Below are 21293 nucleotides of genomic sequence, written 5' to 3'. Positions count from 1 at the left end.
CTTCAGGTGTACAGAGCCTTGGAGGGTCTACGGCGCAGAGCCTTCAGGTGTACAGAGACTTGGATATTGAGTTCAGTTTCAAGCACTAATCCTCAGGAGCCTTGGAGGGTCTACGGCGCAGATTCGCCATTATAATACAGGGCTTAAAAAGTTAAATTATGAGGACAGGTTTCATAAACTTGGGTTGTATTTCCTTGAGTTTAGTTAGTTGAGTTGGGGGGTGAGGGGTGATGCAATCGAGGTATTTAAAATGATTAAGGAATGTGAGAGATGGGGAATCCAGAACAAGGGGGCACAATCTTAAAATTTGAACTAGGCCATTGAGGCGTGAAATCAGGAAGTCTTTTTCACACAGAGTAATAAAACTCTGGAATTTGCCCCCCCCACGGCCCCCAAAAGATTTTGCAGCTTTCAAGACTGAGATCAGTAGATTTTTCTTGGGTAAGGGCATCAGGGGATATGGAACAAAGGCAATTAAATGAATTTGAGATACAGATCAGTCATGCTCTGATTGAATGATGGAACAGCATCGAGGGGCTGAAGAGTTTACTCCTGTTTTATGTACACAGCATTGATAGATGTCATTACATTTTTAATGGCCTGCAAGCAGGTGCACTGAGGCATGCAGTAGGTACACATGATTCAACCTCCAGGCAGGCACCCCGAGCTGCTTATTTGTAGAATTGCCAAAATAGAATCTCCTTCTTCAAGCACGCTTACTCCAATAAGATTTCTCTTGCTTTGTCAGAGAATCGGGACCCCTGTTTTTGGAGCATCTAGATGAAGACATCCTTTTAATTTTCTATACTTCATTACCACTCCAGTCTGCCTATCATTATTTGTTTTTTTTTATACAGAGGTTTCATCCATTTTTAGATAAACCAAGCACAGAGAAATAAATTATATTCTCACAATCGTAGTACCATGGAGAAACATTCCAGGATAACCTGGAAACCTGCTTTGTCCTGTTCTATTTGGAGAGTTATGTTGTGAAGATAATTCTTTGAAAGAAAAATGGAAAATGCACTTTTCTAAACAAAACTAAAACACTGCAGACGCCGTGGCAATCCCAATTTAATGCTGATTAAAATTAGTCACTGCCAGAAATTAACATTCCCCCGATTCCCCCATCTAAGTTCTTGTTCAGCAATGTACCTTCTCCCTCCCGAATGCATGGAGGTGGAGTGGGAGCTTATAATATTGGTGAAATTGTGTTAGAGTCAAACCTAGTACTTTGTGGTTTGCTTTAAAATACATTTGTATCAATTCAAGCATGTACTAATCCTTTTTAAAAAAAAATCAAAGGCAGCTCATGGGCAGGAAATGTTCATTACAGGTGGTAGCCCCCAGACCTTGTGCCATCAGCAATAAATCCAGACACAAAGAGTTTGAAGTCTAAGTGGTGGTGAATAAGTAATAGCAGACAATGTATGCAAACTGTCTGCAGCCAGCAGAAAATCACTGCTCTGAACAACCTCCCACTGAGGTGGACAAACAAGTGGAGTGAGCATTAAATTCATAATTTCTTTTGATATGTTAGGAAGATTATGCTAATTTTTCAAAGTACAGTGTAGAAGTATGGTTTCAATGCCTTATAAATCTGATCACATAGTAGACCAAACAAAATAAAATAAATTAGGAGAAAAATTTTCAGTTGAAATGTTGGACTATTAAAAGTGTTGAGTGAGTATTCTTTGTATTTTAAGCAAATAATAACAACAAAGAAAGAAACAAAACCTATGTCGGGAGCATTTGTGGTAGAGTGAAATCTCACCAAAAGAGGTCTCAGTGCTACACATCTACTCTATCCTCTCACCTGTGGTCCACGAGCTCAATATTGGCAAGGCCAAACCTATAGAAATTCGCCGACTTTGCGACTGGGTTTTTGGCGATATTTCACCCTCCGCGACAAAAACCCGGTCGGCGGGAACTTCGGTGATTTCCACGTACCGCAGGGGAGAGGAGCGCCGCTGTGCAACAACCGAAATAGTGTTTTCGCCTGAAATTTGGCTCTCTACCCTCCCAAGGTGTCTCTCGCAGAGCAATTGGTCCCGGACTAAAGTTGCCGAAATTCATGGTTTGTGCCGCGAATCCTCATGTAACGTCGATTTTTACCGCTGCACAAATTAAATGCCGAAAATTGGGCCTACTGACGGTAGTGAAGCGAAAATGGTCATTTTAGTGTAAAAATACCGTTTTCACTGAAAACCGAATTTCTAGCCCAGACTGTTCAGCTCCGGGCAGGAAATTCACACGTTAGCTCCTGATTCTATCCCTGCTCAGGATTAACATGATGGTTTGCAACTTCAATGTCCTGTTTAACCCTGAATGAGCTGCAAACCTAATATTCAGTCTATCACCAAGACCGCCTATTTCCAAAACATTGCACATGTAAATCCTTACCTCACCATCATCGTCACTGAAACTCTCATCCCATCCAGCATTTTACATAAAAATCCTCGTCCTTGTTTACAAATCCCTCCTTGGCTCACTGCACCCTATCTTTACGAAGTTCTCCAGCCCTATTTTGCAGCTTGATCCATTATGTGTTTTGCCCTTCCCTCCACTCCACTATTGATAGTCTATCATTCACCTGTAATCTTAGAATGGTTTCCTAAATTTCTCTTGCTACATCTCTTCCAGCTTTAAAAATGTGCACAAAACCACCTTCTTCAGCTATGCCTTCACTCGCCACCTCCTCTTCTCCCTTGGTGTCTGGTCCTCCATGAAGCATGTTGGAACATTTCAGTATGTTAAAGGCTCTGCAAGTGCATGGTCTTGTTATTGTTGAGTAATAACGGTCGCTTCCATTATAAAAGCCTATGACATCCATACTAACAGAAATATTAGCTGTTAAAAAATATTGGGTTAAACTCATGTTTTCTATTTTTCTGCTTCATTGTTTTGTTAGATTTATTGCTCAGTCTTTCTTAAGGATTAGTTTGTTAGCAACTCATTTAAAATGCTCAACTTTTACAGCAGTAGTAGCTGATCACCTGCAGCAATGCTCATAGAAAAAAGGAGCATGTTGTGGGTTCCAGACCCACTCCAGAGACTTGAGCACATAATCCATGTTGACACTGAGGAAGTGCTGCTCTGTGGGGAGGTGTCGTTTTTCAGATGAGACATTAAACCGATAGCCCCTCTACCCTCTCAGGTAGATGTAAAAGCTCCCATGGCAGTATTTTGAAGAAGAGCAGCGAGTTCTCCCATTGTCTTGAACAATATTTATCCCTCAATCAACATCACTTTAAAAAAAAAACAGCTTACCCTGTTATTGCTGTTTGTGGGAACATGCTAATGACAAATGTGGAGTCTCATTCCTTAAAGTTTGAATTGTTGTTGGAGATTTAAAAGAAATAACATTGGCATTTTTTATTTTTTACTTTTTCTTTGTCTAATTTTTGTCTCTCTGTGGACAGGGAAAATAGATTAAAGTGTAGACGGTTGATAAACAGTGGTGTACATTTAAGGAGATATTTCACAACTCTCAAGAAAAATATATTCCAGTGAGGAGGAAAGGGTGTAAAAGAAAAGATAGCCATCTGTGTCCAACTAAAGAAATAAAAGACGGTATCCAATTAAAAACAAGGGCATACAATGTGGCCAAAACTAGTGGGAGGTCAGAAGATTGGGAAGTTTTTAAAAGCCAGTAAAGAATGACTAAAAAAATGATTAAGAAAGGGAAAATAGACTATGAAAGTAAACTAGCACAAAATATAAAAAAACAGATAGCAAGAGTTTCTATAAGTATATAAAAAGGAAAGAATGGCTAAAGTAAATGTTGGTCCCTTAGAGGATGAGACTGGGGAATTAGTAATGGGGAACATGGAGATGGCAGAAACTCTGAACAAATATTTTATATCAGTCTTTACGGTAGAGGACACGAACAATATTCCAACACTGGATAGCCAAAGGGCTATAGGGCGGGAGGAATCACAATCGCTAAGGAGGTGGTACTCAGTAAGGTAATGGGACTAAAGGCAGATAAATCCCCTGGACCTGATGGCTTGCACCCTAGGGTCTTAAGAGAAGTAGCGGCAGGGTTTGTGGATGCATTGGTTGTAATTTACCAAAATTCCCTGGATTCTGGGGAGGTCCCAGCAGATTGGAAAACTGAAAATGTAACGCCCCTATTTAAAAAAGGAGGCAGACAAAAAGCAGGAAACTATAGACCAGTTAGCCTAACATCTGTGGTTGGAAAAATGTTGGAGTCCATTATTAAAGAAGCAGTAGCAGGACATTTGGAAAAGCAAAATTCGGTCAGGCAGAGTCAGCATGGATTTATGAAGGGGAAATCATGTTTGACAAATTTGCTGGAGTTCTTCGAGGATGTAACGAACAGGGTGGCTAAAGGGGAACCAATGGATGTGGTGTATTTGAACTTCCAGAAGGCATTTGATAAGGTGCCACATTAAAAGGTTACTGCATAAGATAAAAGTTCACGGGGTTGGGGGTAATATATTAGCATGGATAGAGGATTGGCTATCAAACAGAAAACAGAGAGTCGGGATAAATGGTTCATTCTCTGGTTGGCAACCAGTAACTAGTGGTGTGCCACAGGGATCAATGCTGGGACCACAACTATTTACAATCTATATTAACGACTTGGAAGAAAGGACTGAGTGTAAAGTAGCCAAGTTTGCTGACAATACAAAGATGGGAGAAAAAGCAATGTATGAGGAGGACACAAAAAAATCTGCAAAATGACATAGATAGGCTAATTGAGTGGGCAAAAATTTGGCAGATGGAGTATAATGTTGGAGAGTGTGAGGTCATGCACTTTGGCAGAAAAAAAATCAAAGAGCAAGTTATTACTTAAATGAAGAAAGATTGCAAAATGCCGCAGTACAGCGGGACTTGGGGGTACTTATGAGGAAAGGTTGAGTAGATTGGGCCTCTACTCATTGGAATTCAGAAGAATGAGAGGTGATCTTATCAAAACGTATAAGATTATGAGGGGGCTTGACAAGGTGGATGCAGAGAGGATGTTTCCACTGATGTGGGAGACTAGAACATGATCTTAGCATTTGGGGCCACCCATTTAAAACAGAGATGAGGAGAAATTTCTTCTCTGAGGGTTGCAAATCGGTGGAATTCGCTGCCTCAGAGTTGTGGAAGCTGGGACATTGAATAAATTTATGACAGAAATAGACAGTTTCTTAAATGATAAGGAGTTATGGGAAGCGGGCAGGGAAGTGGAGCTGAGTCCATGATCAGATCAGCCATGATCTTATTGAATAGTGGAGCAGGCTTGAGGGGCCGTATGGCCTACTCCTGTTCCTATCTCTTATGTTCTCAGTCAACAGGTTTGCACCCTTACAGTGTTGTGGTTTGGAATTATTTTCAGCAGAACTTTTTGTTAGTTATATTGCTATAAACAGAAAACATTTACAAATGATAGTTGTGACAATCAACATTTATATGAGTACCACCTGACGGAATATAAATATTGTCCTTAATGCAGTTAATTTTCATTCCAGATCAAGCCAGAACTCTGAAAAGAGACTGTGCATATGCAGATTTCTTGGTCATGAACTGGTGCACATTTATTTTGTAATTGTCCATATAGCTTGCAAGGAAGTGGTCTGTGTGCACCACTTTCCCATCCGAAAACCGTATCGAGGTGAATATGTGGTGACAGCCCTGTGCATTGGTTAGGACTTCAAGTCTAAGGCATTCGGCCCCCGCTCCAAACAAGTGCACAGGGACATCACCATGCAATGTCATGTATTCTAGCTTAGGATGGGAATCATCCAAATTGGCACCTCAGCCTCCTGCAAAACCAATATATGCAGTTGTGTACGCCTAGCTATGTCCCTGCTAGCTACCATATATGACACTTGATGGAAAATCCACCTTGATGAACTCTGTATTACTCAATACACAAACACTGGACAACATCTCGAGATGATCACAAACCGCGGTATCTAGGCATTTCCTAGCGCGTTCTCCATTGTATTGCCTTGTGATTTTTGTTGTGTTTGTTGAAGCACCAAGCTCGTCTGGAATCCAGTGACCAGCTCCTAAATATTTCTGTTTCTGATTCTGTTTCAGCCGCTAACAGGAATAATTATTTTTTTAATGTGTGTTGCAAATGCATTAACTTATAAACATTATTTAACTACATGATAAACACGTGCTCATTTCTGGTAGAGTACTTGAAGTTAATTTTTTTGTTTTAACTTATTTGTAATTTTACCACGCTGTCTTGGAGCTGCTTGAGTCTACTGGATTCCTGTCATACGTGTTTGACAAAAATTCCGTCACCTTTACAGATATAATCGCACAAGGTGTCAAGCATGTTGTTAAACATATGCTTATTAAGTTATTTTTTAACCACTCTGTAAAAACACTTGCATATTACAAAGCAGCACAAATTTAAAATAAGAATTTCAGGGACAGTACTTCTGATATATTGTATCTTTCATGTACGTTATACAGTGTTGATTGAGTTCATCCACAGTTTCAGAATGTGAAACTTGCCACAAATTTAAAATCACACAAGTCCCCTGTGTAGGTAGCCATTTCAGAAATGTGTCCTGTGTTTAACTTTGTTCAAAGATTGTTTTTCAAACAAATTTAAGATCCTTTAACCCTTTTATGCTGCAGCAATAATTTTGCAACCGGCTTCAAAATAATGCAGCCAATTGCTTTTGTGTCCCAGAGAGCTGAGCGCCAAACTCGAATGATGGATTCATCCCAATATGCAGAGTACTGCGAGAGCCGCCAGCTGAGCTTTGGTGAGTACAGTCCTCTTATGTCCTCCTTGTCAGATGAAGCACATATATACTGACATATTGGGAGTGAACTTGATGTGATTGGGGAGATTAAAGAAGGATAGGCTTCTCCACCACCCATTCCACTTCCCTCTTCTCCTTTAAGATCCTCCTTAAAAATCTATCTGCGGTTAAGATTTGGGTCACCCTTCCTAATATCGCCTCCTCTGAATTGGCGTCCATTTATTTCTGATTATATCTCTGTTAAGCACCTTCGATTATTTTTCTACATTAAAGACACTATACAAAGGAAGTTGTTGTTGATTGTATTGCAAAATTGATCAGGATTCTAGGGTTGAATGAAGTGGGCAGTTGCTGTACTCAACCTCCACTTTCTGCAGCATCGGGGTTTCGCTCCATTTTATCCGATCCCAGTCTCTTGCTTCACTTTATGCAATGCATGTTTTTAATGGCTGTAAAGTAGAGGCATTAAAGTATATGTGTTAAATACTCAGCCATGTGGAAATAATGTAATCGGTTAGATATATGTTATGTATAGTTTCATCATGCCATTAACGATAAAGTTTGCAATATTATTTAACTTTGACAAATTTGCTCACCAAAAACTTGGTTATAAAGAACTGTATTTCATGTATGTGATACGAATTTAGCTTGTATGTAAGAAGCCTAACAGCATTAACACATCATGTTACTCAGGGAGGCAGAACTTTATAATTCTACACTGGAAAGCTTTGTTTTGTCGGTAGAGGATTTTACAAATTTAAGGGTCAATATAATGAAATTGTGCCAGGAGTGGATATTGAGAATTTAAGTGCACACTCCCCACCATTATCTGACCATTAGCATTAATGATGGGATATATGTGCCTTTAAGGGATATAATTCCCTTTATGTGCTCCCAGTGGGTGAGCTCCCTACCAGCATTTAATTTGGCAACATTGGCTTTAATGGTAATTTGAAATGAACAGTATAATTTCATAGAAGATAATTGTAGCTCCTGTACATTAAATCAAGAGTGAAGGAGTTAACATCTTGCAGTCAGTCAGTAAAACTGTATAAACTCTGGACAATTGGCAACTAGTGCGCAATGACTGATCACAAATAACTTCAGCACAAAAGGACTCTTTTCTTAACTAGCAGTGCATCTAGCTTTTAAAACTTCCTGCCGTGATGTCCATTCATTTCAGGCCAATTTGGCCACAGCTCCACATTCCAAGGCTAAATACTGTGTTCACATAATTAATGCTTATCGACATTTATAACTTAGTTACTGGAAGTGTTTATGAACTAGTACAATAACAGGTTGTAAATTTCAGAGCTTGCTCACTACCTCGAGATGTTGTTAATAGATGACTAAGAGCCCAGGTTAAAGGTCACAAATGATGAAGGCGGCAATTAAATCATGACAAAGTTGCACATGATTCCAACACAGACCAAAACAGAATATCGTCATCATTTAAACAGCCTCTCTTTCTGTAGATTCAAAGATTTCAAAAAATCTCTCAAAATCTCATTTTCAAAGTGACTTGAGAGAATAATTATTTTTGAATATCTGAAATCTGGTTCATTAGATACAGCATTTCAAATAACAAATTACACTGAACCACAACACTGCCATGCTGGTGCAAAACAATCTGCTGCTCTTTTATACATGTATCATTTCTCCAGCAAATGCTGAGAAGTAAATTACATTTCTATGTCAGTCATTGAGCTGTAAAATTGAGGGCTTTTTGCAATGATCTGAAAGAGTTGGTGACTATGTTTTGAACTAAAACTCCACCAAATGTCTTTATCCCTTCCTGCCTTTGAAGTGCAGCTGCTCTGACACAGTCATAGTCTGGGATTCATTCTCAGCAGAAAATATCATTGTGTGGTGCTGATCGTGATCAGCAAAATATATATATAAGACACACCAGAGACGAGTGGTTTATGGAATGGGTGGGAATAAGTTACGTTGAACACCAAACTAGTAGTTTATTCACCAGTTCCTGACATTTACTCTATTTCTACCATATGGATATTCAGTTTAAGTTCAGTGAAACAGACACAGTTACCAATGTTGGATTTAATTGGATCGCTGCGCGACAAGCATGTTGACATTATGTGAGATTAGCCAGATTTGTAAATAAGACATACAGTAGACATTTTAAAATTAACACATATCAAGAGTTGGTGATGTGCGAAAAATAATTAAACCTCTCTTGAAGTGATAATTCATTTTTATTTAAACAAAGTTTCCATTGGTGATCTGGTGAAGGCACAAATCGCTGGTCTGCGCCAAACATGTTGTCCAGTTCAGGCCTTTCCAGAACTGTTTATTTCTGTCAACAGCTCTGTCAGATTCTCTTGAAGCGAGCATTGCTGCTTGAAAACCTGGGCCCCGATATTTACTTGGGGCCGTGAAGAGAGTTGGGGTGGGCATATCAGGATGGGAAATTCGGCAGTAAGGGTTTCCTGGATGCCCTGCAGGATTTAAGTACAAGACGTCTTTTTAATGTTTTCAGTAGGTTTCCCACCCGACACCCACCCTGATTGACAGGCTTGACTGCCTGTTGGGTGGGAAAGCAGACAGGGAGCAGATGGCAGTTAAGTGGTGGGATGGGGGTTCATTTGAGATCGCTGGGGATAGGGGAGTTGGTAATCGAGGTGTGGGGGTTGGAGATCGCAGGGCTGTAAAAGCACTTAAGTTAAAGAATCAAATAATGGCCTGAAATCCCAGTCCTCTGCTTCCTGCGGGCGCTCGCCAGAAAATGGCTAAAAAGATCCGTACCTACCTTTTCCTGCTGCGCCCACAAGAGATCCCGGTCCTGAGGTCTCCTCTCCCTGCGCATCGGAGCGCGTGCATGTCGGGACAGACGTATGCTGGAGCTGGAGTCACATGGCACTGGGCAGCCAATCCGGGTAAAGTATTTTCTCATTCATAATAATAGGAACTCCGTAAATAGGAGTTCTCATTATTATGATTGAGAAACACCCCCCACCCCCTCAAACACAAATTAAAAAATGGGGGGAAAATCACATATTTAACACTAATTTAAATTAAAGTTAATAAATGTCTTAGAAAAAATATATACTTTTCCGATTTCTTTAAAAAAAAGTTTTTTAATTATGGTTTAAAATAAACTTACTTCAGTGGGCAGGGTTTTTCATGTTAAAATGTGTTTTTTAAATTTTATTTTTATATGTTTTTGTTTGTTTTAAAACTCTTGCACTGGTAAAAGTAGGCTATGCGCCTGCTTCTACCAGGCACAAGAGTTTTCAGGACATTCGCTGGGAAAGAGATGGGTAAATACCGCAATCTTGTCCATGCGAATGTCCTGGCTGTGAGGATACAGAGGATCTATCAAGCTGGTTTTTGGCGCATGCGCATTCTGAAAACCGGCTTTTGAGATGCCTTCCCGGGTCTGCACACACTCCATACGGATCCGGGGAGGCTGTTAGTACAACACAAAAAGTGGCCATTTGGCCCATCAAGTCTGTGCCGGCTCATTCGAAGAGCAATCCAGTTAGTCATACTCCCCCACTCTTTCCCCATATCCCAGCAATTTTTTTCTCCTTCAAATATTTCTCCAATTCCCTTTTGAGCGCTACGATTGAATCTGTATCCACCACCCTATCACTCAGTGCATTCCAAATCCTAACCACTCGTTGCATAAAAAAGCTTTTCCTCATGTCACCTCTGGTTCTTTTGTCAATCACCTTAAATCTGTGCCCTACCGTTATCAACCCTTCAGCCAATGGAAATAGTTTATTTCTATTTACTCTCTCTAAACCCTTCATGATTTTAAACACCTTATCAAATCTCCTCTTAGACTTCTCTGCTCCAAGGAGAACAACCCCAGCTTCTCCAGTCCATCTCGACTTAACTTGACTTTTAGATCCGGCTATCCTCGCCTTCTTTTACCTGCCGGGATTTCTGAGCTTCAAATAACCCGGCCAACGTTAGTTAAAAATGTTTTAAAAAAACGTTAAAATGAAGTTACTTAGCCACCTTAAAAGATTTCAGTGACCAACCCGACTCCTAGAAACATAGAAACATAGAAAATAGGTGTAGGAGTAGGCCATTCAGCCCTTCAAGCCTGCACCGCCATTCAATGAGTTCATGGCTGAACATGCAACTTCAGTACCCCATTCCTGCTTTCTTGCCATACCCCTTAATCCCCCTAGTAGTAAGGACTACATCTAACTCCTTTTTGAATATATTTAGTGAATTGGCCTCAACAACTTTCTGTGGTAGAGAATTCCACAGGTTCACCACTCTCTGGGTGAAGAAGTTTCTCCTCACCTCGGTCCTAAATGGCTTACCCCTTATCCTTAGACTGTGACCCCTGGTTCTGGACTTCCCCAACATTGGGAACATTCTTCCTGCATCTAACCTGTCGAAACCCGTCAGAATTTTAAACGTTTCTATGAGATCCCCTCTCATTCTTCTGAACTCCAGTGAATACAAGCCCAGTTGATCCAGTCTTTCTTCATATGTCAGTCCCGCCATCCCGGGAATCAGTCTGGTGAACCTTCGCTGCACTCCCTCAATAGCAAGAACGTCCTTCCTCAAGTTAGGAGACCAAAACTGTACACAATACTCCAGGTGTGGCCTCACCAAGGCCCTGTACAACTGTAGTCACACCTCCCTGCCCCTGTACTCAAATCCCCTCGCTATGAAGGCCAACATGCCATTTGCTTTCTTAACCGCCTGTTGTACCTGCATGCCAACCTTCAATGACTGATGTACCATGACACCCAGGTCTTGTTGCACCTCCTCTTTTCCCAATCTGTCACCATTCAGATAATAGTCTGTCTCTCTGTTTTTACCACCAAAGTGGATAACCTCACATTTATCCACATTATACTTCATCTGCCATGCATTTGCCCACTCACCTAAGCTATCCAAGTCACTCTGCAGCCTCATAGCATCCTCCTCGCAGCTCACACTGCCACCCAACTTAGTGTCATCTGCAAATTTAGAGATACTACATTTAATCCCCTCGTCTAAATCATTAATGTACAATGTAAACAGTTGGAGCACAGAACCTTGCGGTACCCCACTAGTCACTGCCTGCCATTCTGAAAAGTACCCATTTACTCCTACTCTTTGCTTCCTGTCTGCCAACCAGTTCTCAATCCACGTCAGCACACTACCCCCAATCCCATGTGCTTTAACTTTGCACATTAATCTCTTGTGTCGGACCTTGTCGAAAGCCTTCTGAAAGTCCAAATACACCACATCAATTGGTTCTCCCTTGTCCACTCTACTGGAAACATTCTCTCAAAATTCCAGAAGATTTGTCAAGTATGATTTCCCTTTCACAAATCCATGCTGACTTGGACCTATCATGTCACCTCTTTCCAAATGCGCTGCTATGACATCCTTAATAATTGATTCCATCATTTTACCCACTACCGATGTCAGGCTGACCGGTCTATAATTCCCTGTTATCTCTCTCCCTCCTTTTTTAATAAGTGGGATTACATTGGCTACCCTCCACTGCATAGGAACTGATCCAGAGTCTATGGAATGTTGGAAAATGACTGTCAATGCATCCGTTATTTCCAAAGCCACCTCCTTAAGTACTCTGGGATGCAGATCATCAGGCCCTGGGGATTTATCGGCCTTCAATCCCATCAATTTCCCCAACACAATTTCCCGACTAATATGGATTTCCCTCAGTTCCTCCTCCTTATGAGACCCTTTGACCCCTTTTATATCCGGAAGGTTGTTTGTGTCCTCCTTAGTGAATACCGAACCAAAGTACTTGTTCAATTGGTCTGCCATTTCTTTGTTCCCAGTTATGACTTCCCCTGATTCTGACTGCAGTAGACCTACGTTTGTCTTTACTAACCTTTTTCTCTTTACATATCTATAGAAACTTTTGAAGTCCATTTTAATGTTCCCTACAAGCTTCCTCTCATACTCTATTTCCCCTGCCCTAATGAAACCCTTTGTCCTCCTTTGCTGAGTTCTAAATTTCTCTCAGTCCCTGGGCTCGCTGCTATTTCTGGCCAATTTGTATACCACTTCCTTGGCTTTAATACTATCCCTGATTTCCCTTGATAGCCACGGTTGAGCCACCTTCCCTTTTTTATTTTTACGCCAGACAGGGATGTACAATTGTTGTAGTTCATCCATGCGGTCTCTAAATGTCTGCCATTGCCCATCCACTGTCAACCCCTTAAGTATCATTCGCCAATCTATCCTAGCCAATTCACGCCTCATACCTTCAAAGTTACCCTTCTTTAAGTTCTGGACCATGGTCTCTGAATTAACTGTTTCATTCTCCATCCTAACGTAGAATTCCACCATATTATGGTCACTCTTCCTCAAGGGGCCTCGCACAACGAGATTGTTAATTAATCCTCTCTCATTACACAACACCCAGTCTAAGATGGCCTCATCCCTAGTTGGTTCCTCGACATATTGGTCGAGAAAACCATCCCTTATGCACTCCAGGAAATCCTCCTCCACCGTATTGTTTCCAGTTTGGTTAGCCCAATCTATATGCAAATTAAAGTCACCCATGATAACTGCTGCACCTTTATTGCATGCACCCCTAATTTCCTGTTTGATGCCCTCCCCAACATCACTACTACTGTTTGGAAGTCTGTACACAACTCCCATTAGCGTTTTCTGCCCCTTGGTATTCCGTAGCTCCACCCATACCGATTCCACATCATCCAAGCTAATGTCTTTCCTTACAATTGCGTTAATTTCCTCTTTAACCAGCAACGCCACCCTGCCTCCTTTTCCTTTCTGTCTATCCTTCCTAAATGTTGAATACCCTTGGATGTTGAGTTCCCAGCCTTGGTCACCCTGGAGCCATGTCTCCGTGATGCCAACCACATCGTATCCGTTAACTGCTATCTGCACAGTTAATTCGTCCACCTTATTCCGAATACTCCTCGCATTGAGGCACAGAGCCTTCAGGCTTGCCTTTTTAACACACTTAGACCCTTTAGAATTTTGCTGCAAAGTGGCCCTTTTTGTTTTTTGCCTTGGGTTTTTCTGCCCTCCACTTTTACTCATCTCCTTTCTGTCTTTTGCTTCTGTCTCCATTTTGTTTCTCTCTGTCTCCCTGCATTGGTTCCCATCCCCCTGCCATATTAGTTTAACTCCTCCCCAACAGCACTAGCAAACACTCCTCCGAGGACATTGGTTCCAGTCCTGCCTAGGTGCAAACCGTCCGGTTTGTACTGGTCCCACCTCCCCCAGAACCGGTTCCAATGCCCCAGGAATTTGAATCCCTCCCTGCTGCACCACTGCTCAAGCCACGTATTCATCTGAGCTATCCTGCGATTCCTATTCTGACTAGCACGTGGCACTGGTAGCAATCCCGAGATTACTACTTTTGAGGTCCTTAAATTCGTCTCATAGGGCCTCATCACGTTTTTTACCTATATCGTTGGCACCAATGTGCACCACGACAACTGGCTGTTCACCCTCCCTTTTCAGAATGTCTTGCACCCACTCCGAGACATCCTTGACCCTTGCAGCAGGGAGGCAACATACCATCCTGGAGCCTCGGTTGCGGTCGCAGAAACGCCTATCTATTCCCCTTGCAATTGAATCCCCTATCACTATCGCGCTCTCACTCTTTTTCCTGCCCTCCTGTGCAGCAGAGCCATCCACGGTGCCATGAGAGCAGATTGGTCGCCTGCCCCCTGACCCGCCTCCGTTTTAACCAGAAGTTAGGTGGGTTGGGGTGGGATTGAAATTTTTTTTTTTTTTACTTCCCACCCGTTCTTTGATAAAATTACCTTGTCTCCCCAGAATGTTGATTTAAGGTTTTGTAGCCCAGGGCTAGAAAATGGAAAATAGCGAACATTAGAAGCACTTAATAAATGCTAAAGCTGCTGATTGAATTTATTTACAATTAAATGATGTACAGAAGATATAGATGGATACAGTACAGCACAAGCAGTTATTTGTAATAAGTGCAACTAAAAAGTCAGTTCTCCCAACTCTTTCTGACAAGCTCTTTAAAGGATAAATTTATTAATTAAAAGCAACTGCTACAGAGTTTGATCTTTTTGGATGCTTATCGATCACTGTCCTGAAACTGTGGAACATTGAAATGTTCTTGTGTTTTATAAGTTTAATTCCTCGGAAGATAGTTGTCACTCAATCTTGATCAAAAGGACATTAACAGAACATTAAACCATAATGTCGTGGAAATGATCCAATTGAATGTTAAGTTGACAAAAATTGTCCATTTGAACTATTTTTACACATCAGTATTGAGAGGGAATATGAGGCACATTTAAATCAAGCATTGGTCCATTAACAAACTTCTTGTAAGCAAACCTGAAAGCATGCAAATATAATAGTTGCTGAATGCAAGATCTCACACTGATTAGGACAATTCATTACCTTTCAAAAAGCCTTAACTAATTCACAAGAGAATTTAGCGGCTACGAATCAAGCAAATAATCGCTGTGTGCCCATTTTAACTTCCAGCAAAGGAAATGAAATTAATCTTAGAATTGAGTTTCCAAAATTTTTAGCAGATGCAAATATCAAAATAAAGATGCTGAAGGATATGGATGAACAGAGTCCTAGGGTTTTAAATACATAATTTAATGAACGTGCTGGTGCAGGCAGATAAAAGGCCAGCGGCATTTTGGGTTTTATAAATAGGAGCATAGAGTACAAGAGTAATTATGAATTTGTACAATGATCAGTTAAGCCAGTTAGAGCACTGTGTGTGGTTTGGGGTGCCTCATTATAAAAAAAACATTAAAGCAATAGAGTGTACAATGTTGATTCACCAGGATGATATCAGGAATGCGGAAATTACAGTTATGAGGAGGGCCTTGAGATATTAGGACTATTTCCATTGGAGCAGAGGCTAAGTGGCAATTGATTTTTTTTAATTCTGAAGGGTTTTGAAGGACTGAATAGTGAAGGACTATTTCCTCTGGTTGGGGAGTCTGTGATAAGAGGTCATTAATTTAAAATTGTCATTGCATGAGGAGAGGTTCGGAGACAATTCTTTTGACAGAGTTGTTCGCGAATGGAATGCTTTGCCACAAGGCGTGGTTGAGGCAGCAACAGTTGCATTTTTTAAGGGAAAATTGGGTAAAGTTTGCAGAGTAAGATACAGCGCTTTGGAGGAGAGTGGGTTTTGTTTTAGTTTGCCCTAGCTAAGTACCGGCACAGCCAGAGTGGGATAAAAACTTCTGTAGTTCTAACATATACAAACCCAACAGTACAATATTTTGTCATTCATATATTATATCAATAACCTATTTAATCTATTAGATACAGACCATCAAACAATTAAATTAATCTTTGTTGAGCATTCATCTTCCTTAAATTTTCTAGTTGAGAAAATCCCAACACTTGCACTGTCCCCACTCAGAATGGGCAGCCGACTACATCAGGCAAATGGAGCTAACCATTACCTTGGGAGTCAATTACAGAGGCGCCGCTTATAATGTATTAACTGTGCGACTTTTTCAGGCAGTTCATTAAGTACTTACCTGTACTTACCCATTTAAAGGGCTCTGCTGATTTCAGCAAAGTCAGATCTTCAAGCAGTTTCAATCAGCTGTTTGCAAATCATTATAGTGCGATTACCCGAGTGATGAGATCCTGCATGCATTTGCTCAACGAGAGGCAGTTGCTCAACGAGAATTCCTGTTTTTTAAAAATATGTTGGTTACTTCTCTTTGGTTTTACCGTCCACCACGTACAGCGGACAGATCGCGTTAATACCACCGTGGCCGCCATAAGCAGTGGGGACGATATCCCAATCTAATGTGTATATGATTTGCTGTCATTTGTTCTTCAAGAGGGAATCTGACTAATTTTTTTTTAAATTGAATTTTGTTCCAAACTACAGCAAGTATAGTTAAAACATGCCTTTTTGGGGAAAAATAGAGACATTCATTGGAAAAGTAGGACTTCCAAATCCATATCCATTCTCATGATCGGTAGCAGGGTCTTTGTTCACATATTTGTCCATTAATGTTATTCATTTATTTTAAAGAATGCAACATCTTACCCAGTGTGGAGTGGAGTTGCTGCACACACGCAGCCCTTAAACAATCAACTGGGTTGTAGTCTGGAAAAGGGAAATAAAAATGTTTTGCCACCAAAAGCACACATATGGAGCAGAAAAGAAGGCAAATGGTGTTTTTTTTCGGAGTAAAACTATCACTCAGGTTGAGATAAAGATCTGTTGCTAGTAATTCTTGATGAGAGAGAGAATTGGAGAATGGAAGGAGCGAGGGAATGCACAAGGGAAGAACTATTATAAGGAAGGAGAGAGGGCAGGAGAGGGAATAAGAAGATAAAATAAGGAACACATTGCAAAAGGAAATGAACAAAAAGCAAAAAATTGCAGATGCTGGAAATCTGAAACAAACACAGAAAATGCCTGAAACATTCAGCACGTCAATCAGCATCTGTGGAGAAACAGACAACTAAAGAGAAGTAGCAGAATGATCTGAAAGTGCTTAAATGGAAAGCAGGAGATAGTTAAATGTCTGAAGTGATATTAATGACACCATCCTTGAACACCAAACTGTTCCGACACCCAAAAATGCCGATACATCCATTCCACATCGCCAGCATTTCCAGCTGAAGAGAAAATGCGAGCCTTCTGGAGTCAATGTCAATATTAAGGCAGGAGGACTGCAAACTGTCTCATGAAAAAATATGATCTTCATCGAGCTTGTATTGAGCTTCAATAGAATAGTGTAAAAGGCCAAAGAGAACAACAAGTGGGGAAATATTGTGGCATGTGACAGGGAGCTTAGGATTGCACTTGTAAAGGTGTTCAGCAAAGTGGTCGCCAAATCTGCACCTGGTCTCCCCAATATAACTCGTTGATGCTTGGGGTGGGGAATCATCCATTGGTATATTGTCTCCCAGAGTGATCTGCACCTTTGGTGTCAATCTGCTGTTTCTGTTCCCAGGCTCCTAGACTATCGGTGCCTGCTCTGCTTTGCCAGTTTTTCCTACTTCCAAGTCTTTGCCTCCCCTCCCCCCTCCCCCTCTCATAAAGGTCTTTAATATCTCTCATTTTGATATTACTTCAGCCAATTAACAAACTCTTGTTTTCTATTTAAGCACTTTTGCAGATCATTCTTTGTGTGTGCGTATGTGTTTCCCTGCCCCTTCCCTTTGATGCTGCCCATCTGTATTTTCCTCCACTTCTGATAAAGGGTAACTTCGATGGTATGAGGCGTGAATTGGCTAGGATAGACTGGCGAATGATACTTAAAGGGTTGACGGTGGATAGGCAATGACAGACATTTAAAGAACTCATGGATGAACTACAACAATTGTACATCCCTGTCTGGCGTAAGAATAAAAAGGGAAAGGTGACTCAACCGTGGCTAACAAGGGAAATTAGGGATAGTGTTAAATCCAAGGAAGAGGCATATAAATTGGCCAGAAGAAGCAGCAAACCTGAGGACTGGGCGAAATTTAGAATCCAGCAGAGGAGGTCTAAGGGTTTAATTAGAAGGGGGAATATAGAGTATGGGAGTAAGCTTGCAGGGAATATAAAAACTGACTGCAAAAGCTTCTATAGATATGTGAAGAGAAAGAGATTAGTGAAGACAATGTAGGTCCCTTGCAGTCAGAATCAGGTGAATTAATAATGGGGAACAAGGAAATGACAGACCAATTGAACAAATACTTTGGTTCCGTCTTCACTAAGGAAGACACGAATAACCTCCTGAAAATAAAATGGGACCGAGGGTCTAGCGAGAAGGAGGATCTGAAGGAAATCCTTATTAGTCAGGAAATTGTGTTAAGGAAATTATGGGATTGAAGGCTGATAAATCCCCAGGGCCTGATAGTCTGCATCCCAGAGTACTTAAGGAAGTGGCCCTAGAAATAGTGGATGCATTGGTGGTCATTTTCCAACATTCTATAGATTCTGGATCAGTTCCTATGGATTGGAGGGTAGCTAATGTAACCCCACTTTTTAAAAAAAGGAGGGAGAGAGAAAACAGGGAATTATAGACCGGTTAGCCTGACATCGGTAGTGGGGAAAATGTTGGAATCAATTATTAAAGATGTAATAGCAGTGCATTTGGAAAGCAGTACAGGATTAATCCAAGCCAGCATGGATTTATGAAAGGGAAATCATGCTTGACAAATCATCTAGAATTTTTTGAGGATGTAACTAGTAGAGTGAACAAGGGAGAACCAGTGGATGTGATGTATTTGGACTTTCAAAAGGCTTTTGACAAGGTCCCACACAAGAGATTAGTGTGCAAAATTAAAGCACATGGTATGGGGGTAATGTATTGACGTGGATAGAGAACTGGTTGGCAGACAGGAAGCAAAGAGTAGGAATAAACGGATCCTTTTCAGAATGGCAGGCATTGACTAGTGGGGTGCCTCAAGGTTTAGTGCTGGGACCCCAGTTATTTACAATATACATTAATAATTTAGACGAAGGAATTGAATGTAATATCTCCAAGTTTGCAGATGACACTAAGCTGGGTGGCAGTGTGAGCTGTGAGGAGGATGCTAAGAGGCTGCAGGGTGAATTGGACAGGTTAAATGAGTGGGCAAATGCATGGCAGATGCAGTATAATGTAAATAAATGTGAGGTTATCCACTTTGGTGGCAAAAACAGAAAGGCAGATTATTATCTGAATGGTGACAGATTAGGAAAAGGGGAGGTGCAACGAGACCTGGGTGTCATGGTACATCAGTCATTAAAAGTTGGCATGCAGGTACAGCAGGCGGTGCAGAAGGCAAATGACATGTTGGCCTTCATAGTGAGAGGATTTGAGTATAGGAGCAGGGAGGTCTTACTACAGTTGTACTGGGCCTTGGTGAGGCCACACCTTGAATATTGTGTACAGTTTTGGTCTCCTAATCTGAGGAAGGACATTCTTGCTATTGAGAGAGTGCAGTGAAGGTTCACCAGACTGATTCCCGGGATAGCAGGACTGGCATATGAAGAAAGACTGGATCGCTAGGCTTATATTCATTGGAATTGAGAATAATGAGAGGGGATCTCATAGAAACATATAAAATTCTGACTGGATTGGACAGGTTAGATGCAGGAAGAATGTTCCTGATGTTGGGGAAGTCCAGAACCAGAGGTCACAGTCTAAGGATAAGGGTAATCCATTTAGGACCGACATGAAGAGAAACTCCTTCACTCAGAGAATTGTGAACCTGTGGAATTCTCTACCACAGAAAGTTGTTGAGGCCAGTTTGTTAGATATATTGAAAAGGGAGTTAGATGTGACCCTTACGGCTAAAGGGATCAAGGGATATGGAGAGAAAGCAGGAATGGGGTACTGAAGTTGCATGATCAGCCATGATCATATTGAATGGTGGTGCAGGCTCGAAGGCCGAATGGCCTACTCCTGCACCTATTTTCTATGTTTCTATGTTTCTGCACCTGAAATGTCAGTTTGTCTTTGCTCACAGTGTTTCCAGCATTTTCAGTTTTTGTTGCAAACGGAAATGATACATACAGAAGGAGGTACAGAGAATGCAAGAAATTGGGACAAAGGCAATGAGAGAAAGGATGACAGAGGGAATGAGAAAGTGTGAATTGAATGAAAAAAACAAGGAGGCCTGTGAGCGAGGGAGAGAAGGAATGTGAGATGGAGAAAAAAATGAGAAAGAGAATGACTGAAGTAATGAGAGTTAGTGAGAGAAAGGATGTGAGACAAAAAATGAAGATTTGAGATGAGGAATAAAAGCACAATGTAGATTCTAACTAAATGGTTAGAAACAAAGCATGTCAAAAGTCATACTGATTGGCTAGATTTCAGATTTTCTGGACGATATATTCATAGTACAGTGAGAATATCAATTAGAATGCTCATATATATTACATTTAAAACTTGTGGCTTTTTGCCGATATACAATTTATCCAATTTATTCCTTCCTGAAAGGTTGACCACCCCTGGTATAAATGTTACAGTTTAAATATTAGAAAATTACCACGTAAGCATTTCATGTAACTAAAAACTGGAACAAATGATTTTCTGAACGATCAGTTGGTGAACACAGGTGTACGTTGTAGGTCGGGGCTACAAAAAGAGCTGGAGCGATGGGCCCTGCAACATCGTGGGCTACCTGACTTGCGTGAGAACACCTCCGCAGGTCCGGGCTACAAAAAGAGCTGGAGCGATGGGCCCTGCAACATCGTGGGCTACCTGACCTGCGTGAGAACACCTCCGCAGGTCAGGGCTACAAAAAGAGCTGGAGCGGCATTCTATTACAACTTCCAGCGCGAGCTGGTCCAGGTATCCGATAGCTTCGAGGTGGGCGACTGGGTGGCATCATCAGGACCCAGGTCGCTGTTTGGAGCGTGGGCCGGAACATCGGCAGGGCCCAGGCACAGCAGAGAAGCGGGAAGGACGTGGTGGAGATGCAGCAGGTGATCGAGGCGGAGCAGTGTTGAGGGATCGTGGCTGAGATTCGGTGGGTGATCGTGACGGAGTTTCAGCGAATGTTTGGTGCGGAGGTGCGGTGGGAGATCGTGGTGGAGGAGCGGTAAGAGATTGTGGCGGAGGTGAGGCAAATGAGGATCCTGAAGGGCCGAGGGCCCATGGGCAGCAAGGGTCA

At 41.4% G+C, this 21293-nt stretch overlaps 1 protein-coding gene across 10 annotated transcripts in view; it reads left to right on the top strand.

Moving 5' to 3' along the window:
- The window catches only part of supt3h (SPT3 homolog, SAGA and STAGA complex component), a 697134-nt gene that overhangs the window by 507310 nt on the left and 168531 nt on the right, over window positions 1–21293 (top strand). For all 10 annotated transcript variants that reach the window (XR_011593860.1, XM_070885192.1, XM_070885196.1 and 7 more), the window contains one exon: window positions 6668–6743. Coding sequence is in view for 9 of the 10 variants with exons in the window: in XM_070885192.1 (XP_070741293.1) it covers window positions 6668–6743 (76 nt within the window). In the remaining variant the exon portion in view is untranslated. The remainder of the gene's footprint in view (window positions 1–6667; window positions 6744–21293) is intronic.

This window comes from Pristiophorus japonicus, chromosome 7 (genome assembly GCF_044704955.1).
Source record: "Pristiophorus japonicus isolate sPriJap1 chromosome 7, sPriJap1.hap1, whole genome shotgun sequence".
Classification (NCBI taxonomy): domain Eukaryota; kingdom Metazoa; phylum Chordata; class Chondrichthyes; family Pristiophoridae; genus Pristiophorus; species Pristiophorus japonicus.
The sequence above is the reverse complement of the archived record's forward strand: the minus strand, read 5'-3'. Positions and strand labels throughout refer to the sequence as shown.